This window comes from Plutella xylostella, chromosome 3, assembly GCF_932276165.1.
Source record: "Plutella xylostella chromosome 3, ilPluXylo3.1, whole genome shotgun sequence".
NCBI lineage: Eukaryota > Metazoa > Arthropoda > Insecta > Lepidoptera > Plutellidae > Plutella > Plutella xylostella.
Genome location: NC_063983.1, coordinates 2,045,946 through 2,057,027, shown reverse-complemented (window position 1 = coordinate 2,057,027; position 11,082 = coordinate 2,045,946). Strand labels below are relative to the sequence as shown.

Here is an 11,082-nt window from a genome sequence, read left to right as displayed (position 1 = left end):
GGGGATCGCCTATGTCAGGGATAGGAAACCCTTTATCTTTAACCACTACAAAATTACTTTTAGTAAATATCTGGTTGTAAAATAAATGCATCATACAATTTGGTACGCTTTCTCCCTTTTATTATCAAATTATCATACAAAATACAGGTGCTTAACTCAAATTAAAAACTTTTAATAATCTCTCATTAATTACTTATCACAAAAATGTAAACATCACAAATGTTACTAATTATGTACTTATCTAGATAATTAAGGTAGGTTCACCATAAAACAAAACTTAGAGTTAGATAGACACTTTAAGTCTTTCAGGCTTTAAATTACCGAAGACAGAATGATGAAACAGCAGTTATTGAATTCAATAATGTTCCACATAATTTTATTATAGAGTACATGCAACTTCTGGATAAAAGTTAACACGAAGTGAGTTCAAAATCAAAATTAATATAATGTACCAATAACCAACTGGGTAAAGTAAAGGTCAATATTTTTTATCCCTTCTAGTTTGAAGACGTCTCATGCTCTACCAAGGTATTTTATCTTTATTTACAACATCAACCCTCTCACAGAGCAAAACTACACCAGGTGGAGGCACCAACAATCAGATCTCACTCATCAGCGCCCGCGTCAACATCCACATCATTAGATTCATACTCCTCATACTCTTCCTCCTTCTTGCCCAGCGACTCCACCAGGTTGAACCTTTCAGGGCCTGACTTCATGGTGGTTATAGAGATGTCTGAACAAGCCCTGAACTGCTCCTGGTTCCCGCAACCAACCATCTGCTGCCCATCCTCACAGACCCCCCAGTTGTTCCCAGCGGTATACTTCCACTGCAGCACGCAATGATCACAGACCAACCCCGGAGGTAACCTGTACGTCAGCTCATACTTCTTGCTCCCTTCTATGGGGTAGTATTTGGACCCTCCGTCTTCTAGCTCCAAGACGTGTTGGTCGAAGCATTCCTGATCATTGTTCTGAGGGTCGTCGCAGAGCCTGAGTTCCCAGTAGCCGAGGTGGCTGCGGGTGAGGTCAACGGTGACGGGGATGGAGGCCCCGGGGTGGTAGTTGGCCACGACCAGGCCGCTGCCGTACTTGCCGCCGAGCTCGTGAGGACGAGGAGTGGGCAGCTCGAAGGCGTCTCCGCAGATGCCGCATCTGGAATGTAGGAGTTTGAAATGAGTTATGTGAAAATAAAACACCAGCCGCTAATTTAGCTCGCTGTACGCCGCACTTTATCTATTAAGGAGGGCACTGTTGAAAGAATGGTCACCACCATTAGCATTAATTTCATATATAGGATGCCATGTCAGTGTCAGTCAGTCAGTCAGACTGACATGGCACCCCGAGGGCGGTAAACGAAGACTCGGCAGACCGCGAGAGACATGGCAGCGCTCTGTGAAAAAGGAAATGGGCCAGGCAGGGATGTCTTGGGCGGATGTCTCTGAGCTGGCCCAAGATCGTAAAGAATGGCGGCGTTTCACTTCGGCCCTTTGCTCCCCAGCGAAGATTGGGAATAAGTATAGGATGCCTATTGCCTAATAAGGCAGTGACTTTGCGGTAATCAAATTCCGTAATGCTTTCCTGTAGTTACCTTGTGATTCACATTTTTATGTGGCCCATTGGGCCAAGACATAAGGCATGACTTATCTTACCTATTGAATTATTAAAAGCTGCAGCTTAAAGGACTTGATTATTCAGAAGCCGGATCAGAAATAACCGAAGCTTGGAAGAATCGAAACTAGGTATCGCGGCACGGGTCCGCGTTATCGACTCTTTTAAAGCGCTTCCACCAATCACAGCGCCGGTGCCGTATTTATGGCGAATGTAACGTTTATCTACGCCGATAACGGACGTGCAGCGGTGTCAATTTGCCACCTGTATGTCACTGACAAGAAGAAAGAAAATTCTGGTTACTCACTTCCCCTTATGCACGCCCCACTGGTTCCAGAACCCTCCGCAGTTCAGCCCCGCATCATCTCCATACTTCTCCGTGGGGAACCCGAGGCGCCACGCCGTGGAGCGCCCGGGCGGGTCCAGCAGCCGCCCGTGACCCGCCGCCCCGGCTGTGAGGCAGGCGAGGAGTAGGAGGGAGAGCGACATCTGGTGGCAGATGAATGAGTGAATTATGCTGTGGTGGAAAAGTTTAGTGGTCTCGTGGTGGACGACCCGAGAGTGCCCGAGGCACGCTAGCAGGAGTAAAGAGAGCGACATCTCGTGAAGGATGTTGGAGGTGAGTGAATGTTGTGGTGGAAAAGTGGTAAGTATCGTCCACAGCCGGCTAAACTAAGTTAGTTCGCATAGTTGAGCCAGTTTTTCATACAGTATGCGAACTAACTTAGTTTAGCCGGCAGTGGACGTTCGGCTTAAGGGTTTAGGTATCACTGTGGTGTTGGACAGTGAGATAATAGATACGGTGCGCCAGATAAATAAACAGCCGACACTACATTGAGAAAGCTCCTTTCTCACCCCTAAGAAAAGCAACAGTCTCTTTTAGATTCCTCGAAAATTTGGAGTAGAGTTTTTGTACAAAAAAATAAGGGTTTTAAAACAAAGTTTGTAAAAACTTACCTAGTTTGTTGTCTGAACTTTTTTTTTCTTAGAAGTGTACTATTGTAGATTAGATCCTATATTATTATATACACATCCATAGGATATGATCCTTAAAGAGTTTTAACTATTAAACGTTTTTTTTTAAATTAAATTAAAGACTTCACTATCTAGTGTTCTACTTAGCAAATCACCATAGTTATTAGTAAAAAACGTTAATTATGATATTAATATGCAAATAAGTTTAGAATAAGAATGATAAGTGCTTGTATTTGTAGCATCTATTTATACTGACAGAGAGTTTTAATTTAACCAGGCCATCATGTTAAGTGTGTTATCTTATAGATAATCTACAAACAAATATTAATATACTTATTGCATACGGCAAGTTCCCTTAATAACAGATTACCTATTTACCTACCTACATGTGATTACACACTGATTAAAAGTTACCTATTATGGTAGGTGCATCAGAATTTCTATCCATCGCCTTCTCACATAAAATAAAAAAAACATGATATGACACCAATCGCTTGCTAAACATTAACTAAAGATACGATAGGCGGTGCCTAATTATTCCGCAATACCGGGCAATATTAAAATGTCTGGCAACATTTTAAAAAATACAAGCAAACGAATCCTTGGAACACCTTGGAACCTACGAGGTAGAGCGAGGGCACAGCTAAGTAAAACACTCGATCAATCGCCAACTTTCACATTGCGGCCAATAAATTGTAGCAATAGATATACATAGCATTCTCCATTTTAAATCAAAAATTTAAGGTATACCTACTTACTCCTAATGGGATATAAAAATATGGTGAACATAACTTACTCATCAGTTGTTTAATACACAAGTTATCCTGAAGATTAAAACACTAATAAACACGTGTCCAACTCAGTAGTATCAAACACTAACACAGTGTTACGTGGTGGAGGTGGATGCACTTTCACCCGGTTTGGTGAGCCGGTGTGGCCAGCCGTCGTTTGCTAATTCCCTGCGAGTAACTTTTATTTTTTTAGTACTCGCTCTTAACCAATGGGGTGTAAGTTGACCAAAAGTTACTGTCTCTATTGCCACCAGATGTGTAAACACAAAAAAACATTGCATTTGTCTTAAAGGTGCGAAAGTCCGAAAGCAATAAATAATACAAAGGGAGAAATTTAAAATAATGGGGTTGGTTAAAAAGACAGGCAAAGGCAAATTTGGGATTGCAAAGGATTTGTTTTAAAAGTGGCAACTCACTTTTTTGTTCGATAGTACCTACTCTAGTGTCTATTGAAATCATTATCAACAATCAACAATAGTGTTTTACTTCTTCTATGAATAACAATAGAACCGTATCTAAAGGTTGTTTATTCCACTTGACAACTTTCCTATTTTATACCTACCTAAATTAAAGAAATAAGACGCAACATAAATACCAAATAACTTTTTATTCATCATACGAGTTCCTTGCCATAATTTTAGTTAAATAAGCTAAACAATAAATTCACAACTTAACGAATACTTAAAATTAACTTTGAATCCTTTTAGATTAGAATTTGGAATTTAGTCACAATCAAAACTAACCAAAATAGCCACCAAATTATAATCAAACTATTTAGGAAATTCACTTATTCTATCAATATGGCAGGTAAAATAAATATAATCAAAAATAGTTTTCAATTTAATATCTAAATTATGAGCGCGACTGAAAGTTAACAAAGTTTCATTAAAAAAATCTTAAATTTAAGTTAGGGTTGTATACAAGCGACTATTTTAACATGTACTTAGTTAAACAGTGTTTATTTTGATAGGTACTACGAACAAACTGTGATCATGTGGCCACCTGTATGTATCAGCTAGGTGGAAGAGTACCTAAAATGGCTACAGCTACAGAATGATGCCTGACAGAAAACTTTTGTAACGACGTGTCGGCTACAGAATGGTGTTCTACAGTTACATCAGGAATTCTTCTTTAATTCAATCATCATCATCAGAATCATTATAGGCATGCTATAGAACATAATTCTGTAGCCATATCACTCTTCCAACTACATCAGGAATTAGGAAATTCTAAAGCGCTAATATCAGGCCAGGTTTTAATCTCTCGACATATCTCATTCCACGATCTGTTTGAACCATGCGAAAATGGTACAAAAGTACAAAAGACAAGTGTGCATTGTTCTAATAGTATTTGATGGTAAGCTTTATGTAAGTTATTGCATATTATTTACATGTTCATTTTAGTCGTATAATAAACGTGATAAAACTTCAATCTATTAACTTTTACCTAAACATACATCACAGATAGAGATTAAGTATAAAAAATAACTAATATTTACTTCACAGAAATCGTCGTAAGCAGAGTCTTTTATGCATCAAATAAAACCGAATTCTTGATAAGCATGTCAACATAAATTTCTATTCTGCATACAAAATCAACACTTGCGTTTAATAATGATAGGGAATATGGGATACAATGATACATGAGAGTAAAGCATGAGATTAGAAAACGAAACAACTACGCTAGTGTGTTAACAATAAACTAAGATCTAATAAAGGAAAGAGAAGAATTAATACCGAATATTTTCATTCGGGCATCCAGCGTAACGATAAGGAATTACCATTAAAACAAATGATAACAAATTAACAATTTCAGTAATGGAGGGTGCCTTTTATAAGCCTATCAAGCACGATCATTGACATGAACCAAAGTATTAAACATATGATTCTCACTGCTAAACCCTACAACAGTACTTAGTTGGAACCTCGGGACAGGATTTTTACTGACGATGTATTTTTTAGTAAGAGTTCTTAAAGTAACAAACTAAAATAGCAATGGAAATAAATCGAGCTTGCCAAAAGCTGATGAAAAGGCACCAAATACGCCGCCCAAATGAAATAATTCGAACGATCAAACGCCTTGAGGCAATAAAAGGACTTCAAAAATCGGCAAGCACTTAACATTAACAACATAACCTACTTTTATATCAATCTTACTTTAAAGTTCTGATAACAACACAAACATTTTTCAATAAAACAAAACGCAATGTCTGGTTTGACTAGATGAGTAAAGTTAACCAATGCAAAAGAAACAATTTGACAAAAATAAAATAATCGACCAAGTGTATGAATTTTTTTGTCAAATAATTCACGATGAGAAATTTATCAAAAACACAATGTTCTGTAAATAAGTATCCTTATATATAATGTGATCAGTCTTTCAAATTTACGTTATTTATGGTCTGATTTCTTACTTGCTGCTTCATCAGCTTTGTTCTCACTAACTGTAGATTCTGCGTTCCTTTCCTTCTTTCTTTCTTTATTCTCACGGTTTTCAGAACCGTTGTCCTGATGTTTGTTGTTCTTACTATCTGATTTGCTTCGAAATTCTTCAGCTAGCAGTTTTTCAAATTCTGTAGCCACTTTGTTTACACTCTTTTTCATCACTTGGTCTGGATAGCTCTGAAAGTTTGAATGAAAATATTTAAATATTTTACAACAACCCAAATTATATTCCGCTGTAGGGCTTAGACTATCTCTGTACATATTATAATTACCTTGTAAATGTACGATAGTAGTTCTTCAAAATTGGCGACTCGCAAATAGAGAAGAAACTATTGTTAAAAGCTCTCAAAAAATATTCTGATAAGTTTAATTGATTTCAATATATAATTATCATACCTTGAGATAGAGTTTGACATTGTTGAACATGCGCTTGAAGTCGTGCACGACCTGGTCGTGGTCGGAGTAGGCGGCGGTGCGCAGCTTGGCCGAGATGTCGTGCAGGCACATCGGGTACTTCACCACCTCGTAGAATCGTGGAGCCTGAGGATTACGATACACATTCAAGAAAGGCTGTAGAAGTGTTAAAAACTAAGCGACAACACCAGCTTAGCCCATCAAGACAGGGATCTCCATTGTTTCTGAACTAAGCAATAGTTCAGCTTGTAAATATAAATGTAGCTTACCATCTTTATATCCATATCGTCCCGGATAAAATTGGCTTCACTGATTTGCGACAGCTTCGATATGACTGCTTCAAACTTCTTCACGGTCGACGAGGGAAGAGGTTTTTTCTTCTTCGGGTGGTACCACATGCCCGAAGCAGCCACTTTCGTTTTGTTACTCTTCTTTTGTGTCTCATCCCGCACGTGGCTGCCAGTGTGGTCGTAGTTCAGACGTCGAGCGTTTTCCTTGCTCTCGTCGGACTTGGGATGGCTGTTGGGATTCTCATCATTGGACTCTAAAGATTTGATTGATGTATCGAGACATTTCACGTGGTCTTCACTAAATATGGAGTGGTCTTGGGGCGGTGGGGCCACCGGCTCCGGCTGGTCCACGGGCTGCTGGTCCCACTGCGCCGGCACTTCAGCGGGCAAGTCGGTCAGCCAACCAGTATTGTTCTCCAAATTCAATTGGATTTGCTTTATATCGTCTGCGAACTCATCGTTGGTAGAGAGTCCCAGCGCGTCATACAGCCTCGCCGTGTCGGACTTGGAGCCTTCGTGGATGAAGTCCATCAGCTTCGGAGCGGACTGCTTGGCCGCCTCCCAGGCGCGGTCTGACGTCATCGCGGTCAGCAGCTCTAGAGGGTCAGTACTCCTCATGTCTAGGCAAGGTGCGCGCTGCAGGCGGTCGTCTGCAAACAGATCCTCACTCCGTCGCGGGACCATGCAGGGCCACGAGTCAGGGTTGTACTTGGGCTGTGGAGCCAGGGTCACAGCCTGAAACGCAACCTTCATTTTCTGAGGAGCCAATTCCTCCACCGGGCTCTCGTAGACCACCTCCTGCGACGCTCCTTGCAGAAAAGAAGACAGGGGGTCCGTAGGTTTTATCGGTACTTTGTAGCTTCCAGGCTTCATATAAACTTTAGTCATTTCATGGAACTCATCATTTTCAGGATCAATGAATTGTACGGGGCCAGATATATTGTTAGATAACGCCACAACATTCAGGGGAATCTGAATGTTGTGAGAAGGATGAGTTATGTATTCACTAGTTTCTTTTTGTATCATCTGACCCCACGCCGCAAAAAAATCCGTCTCTTCTTTAGTGTCGCCGCAGCTGTTGTTCTTCTGAGAGAAGCGCGCCTCCGCCGCCGCCATGCTCGGGATGAGAGACTTCTCCACGTGGCTCAGCGGTATTATCTTGGCGAGCTCCATGTCTCGTCGCTGCATGAGGTCGCAGGGGGCGCTCCCCAGCAGCGCCTGCTTGCCGAGCTCGGCGTCCACGCGGTGCTTGAGCTGCGCGTAGAGCTCGCGCTCGCTCGGCTCCCGGCAGTCGCCGCTGATGGTCCACGACTGCCGCGGCTTCGCCTCCCGCGCGCCGCACGGGTCACACTTGTACGGGGCTTTCTGGTAGCTGCTCATGTCGTTCTGTTCATTCAGAGAGTAAAAGTTGTGCGCACTTGGTGATGGGGCGACCGGATACTTTTTACTGGGCGCACTAGATCTCATAGGCCACGGGCTGTCGTGGAAGGGCTGGCTGGCGGTCTGCGCCTGCAGCCAGGGCGGCTGCACGGGGTTGTACTGCGAGGACGCGCCGGGTGGCCGCGCCGGCTTGCTCTGGAACTTGGTCTGGTTCTGGTGTCGAGGAGCCGCCGAGTTGTTCGCGTAATAGTTATGCGTAAAACTCTTCTGCTCCATTGTGAAACCGTGATCGAGGCATTTAAAAGTTTTGTAAATATGACTCAGCATTTCCTTGGTGACCGCCTGCCACTGCACGAAGCACTCCCTGATGTTGGGGCTGTAGTACTTGTTTTCTATTCTTGAAAAAGTATCGTGTTTCTCACTCAGCAGTTCCTTGACGCCTTTCCAACCGTCTAATATTCTCACAAACGAAAATATAAAGTTCTTGATAACCCAGGGAATTCCTTGAGAATGGAGGTTAGCGACTGCGCTGTCTGGTTTCTGAACATTAGACCTTGTTTTAGCGCATATAGAATGGATGTTTTTAAAGCACGGTCTATTGTGGTGTGCTATTGCTATGTTCTCCGCGTCAGTGCAAGCTTCGATTGCCAGTTGCACGATGAGGTTCGGTATTTGATCATGAATAACAATTTTGTCTAAAGCTAACAAAAGGGCATCCGAGGAGCCTGCTTTGTTTTTGTCTTCGTCTTTGTTGGTTTTGTGTTGGTGGTGATCCATGCGGGTGCTCGGGTCGGGGATGTTGCAGAGCTCGGAGACCATGCGCTCTCCCTCCACGAAGAAATCGAGGCTGGAGGTGGAGTCGGCGGCGAGCATGCGTCTCTGTCGCTCCAGGTCGCCCGGCAGCTCCCTGTCTCGCTCGCGGTGGTAGCGCGGGTCGCTGTACGCGTGCCGCTTGTCCTGGCTCTTCATGATCTTCTTCTTGGCTCCAGTTCCGATGGGCTCTGGGTTCGACAAGGCCCACGAGGTCTGATGGCGGCGCTCGGGGTGGCCGCCGCGGTCGCCCATCAGACCCTGCCCACTGTAGCCGGATGACGAGGGGTCGAACACCAAGCCGACCAGCGGCGAGTGCGGGGGCGAACTGAAAGATGGCGCTTGACTGTTGTATCTGAAATTCGATTTATATTATTAAATCAGATGCCCAATTTCACACATACTTTATCGATCTATTAAATATCTATCTCATAAATATATATTACAATTTACAATCGTCTTCACTGACCTAGGGGCTTGATATTGCTGGATAGACGTAGAGGCTTCGTAAATACCAGTCACCACGTGACAGTACGATGCAACGCTCTGCTCATTCAGATCCTTACTTGAACAACCTGGACAAAAACCTCTTGTAAGCATATCAGAGATAAAAATATAATTTCTTTCATCATCTCAAATATCAATAAAGCTCAGCATGGTATCTCCACCTTCTCTTGGTAAAATGATTCTGAGTTGTAAAATATCCCTTCACCGATATCCCCTGGTTCAAAAAGTCTCTTCCCAAAAATTACCCTTCCCTAGGCCATACCCTCACCATAGTTGTTCTGCATCATGGCATACTGGTAGGCAGCCGAGGAGTCTCCAGGGTGCCTCCAGGCGTCGGGGGCCGCGCGGTGGTCGCCGGGCTGGGTCGGTCCCCCCGCGCCATGGTCGGGCATCAGTCTCCGCTGCTCTGCAACGTTCAGAAACTTGGGTACTTGAGCAAGAACAATGGAATGTGAAGCTATGGTGGAGAATTTAAGCACAACTATAGTGATGTGCGATTGGGAGGTACTCAAATGAAGATATACATACAGTCAAATGGACTTATCCGTTTCTTTGTACCACGGACAGATAAAGATAATTATGATGATGATGATGTCTTCCATGCCGATACGGCTACGGCGACTGCTAGTGGAGATTTAGCCTCTTTGGTGCCCGGATATGGCTTCTGTAGCCTATCTTGGCGGTAAATGTTCAAATGCATATGCCATGTTATATGTATGTAAGTACCTACAGCTCAGACTAAAGTCTGTTAACCCACATATTTTTAAATGATGATACATGAAAAAATATCATTAGCACGGGTTGGCTATTGGCTATATGGGAAAGTTGTTAAAAAAGTTTTTCGTGAATGGTTAACATGGAGACATGTTTTACGAGTGTGACATTGCTGAGTGAAAATTTGCGCACAATCTAGTTGGTCTACCAAGACCAAAATGACTGGCATTTTCGTGAAAATTATACATTTTTGTTAATGCAACTCTTAACACGATGATTTTGTCATTAATGAAGGGAATTAACCCTTAGATAAGAAACTAATTAAGATGATAAGGATGGAACTACAGAAATGGTTTCAGATCATGGTTTCTAGGAAATAAAGGTTGATTAATACTTACCAAATAGGAATCCTGTGTCCACACAGGTTGTTGAATAATTTCAGAACATATTTATAAAAAAATCAAATACTGTCTCCTGTCAAAATAATAAAAGCTTTCTTTGAATTATTCTTAAAAAATAATCAATTTGATTTTACGCTTGCAATGGAAGTTGGGGCAAAATCGTTTCTTCTTATTTTCTAAGTAAATTTTTCACTTGGTTTTTTCATGATCTTCTATGTTCAATGAATGTTACTTGCCGAATCTGAAAATTCTGAAAGCAACCATATGATTTTGTTCAGTTGTTTTTTTCATGACAATGTCTGTCATTCGATTTTTTCTTTTATCGATGGTTTGAGTTTGAAGACAAATAGTTGGGATGTTAGTGGCTGAAACTTCTTCAAGCGACTTCAGTATGATACCTAAAATAAGTACCTACTTTACTGTACTCTCTTTCGAACCGTTCTATGTAACCATGCCATGTTTGGATTATATTGGGAATCTCAGCGCATAACAGTAGTGTTCCAAAATGATGAAAATAAGAAGAGGCATCTTATAAAGTCTTATATACTTAACTACCTTTATAATTTCAAGTTTTCATCATCAGAAGAACCAACACACGTCTTCTGCACGAGATAGACCTCCACAAGATGCACCATAACACTCTGTCTTCGCCTTCCTCATCCATCGACGTTTTCGCTAGCCCTATTTTCCTCTCGTGGACTCCATGACCCAAACAGTAACGCCTAACGATACCGTTGCGTCAGTA

General features: G+C 42.0%; 2 protein-coding genes across 2 annotated transcripts; both read right to left on the bottom strand.

Moving 5' to 3' along the window:
* Positions 1-349: 349 nt before the first annotated feature.
* On the bottom strand, positions 350-2,808 carry LOC105382981. Its single transcript, XM_038117260.2, has 3 exons — positions 2,569-2,808; positions 1,919-2,100; positions 350-1,155 (listed from the first exon to the last, which is right to left on the bottom strand). Exons 2-3 carry the CDS (start codon positions 2,098-2,100, stop codon positions 606-608), a joined length of 732 nt encoding a protein of 243 aa, XP_037973188.2. The 5' UTR covers positions 2,569-2,808; the 3' UTR covers positions 350-605.
* A 1,157-nt stretch (positions 2,809-3,965) lies between these two features.
* On the bottom strand, positions 3,966-10,607 carry LOC105383004. Its single transcript, XM_038117157.2, has 6 exons — positions 10,335-10,607; positions 9,491-9,628; positions 9,185-9,290; positions 6,505-9,070; positions 6,218-6,361; positions 3,966-5,998 (listed from the first exon to the last, which is right to left on the bottom strand). The coding sequence occupies exons 2-6, from the start codon at positions 9,612-9,614 to the stop codon at positions 5,768-5,770; spliced, it is 3,171 nt and encodes a 1,056-aa protein (XP_037973085.2). The 5' UTR covers positions 9,615-9,628; positions 10,335-10,607; the 3' UTR covers positions 3,966-5,767.
* Between the last annotated feature and the right edge of the window lie 475 nt (positions 10,608-11,082).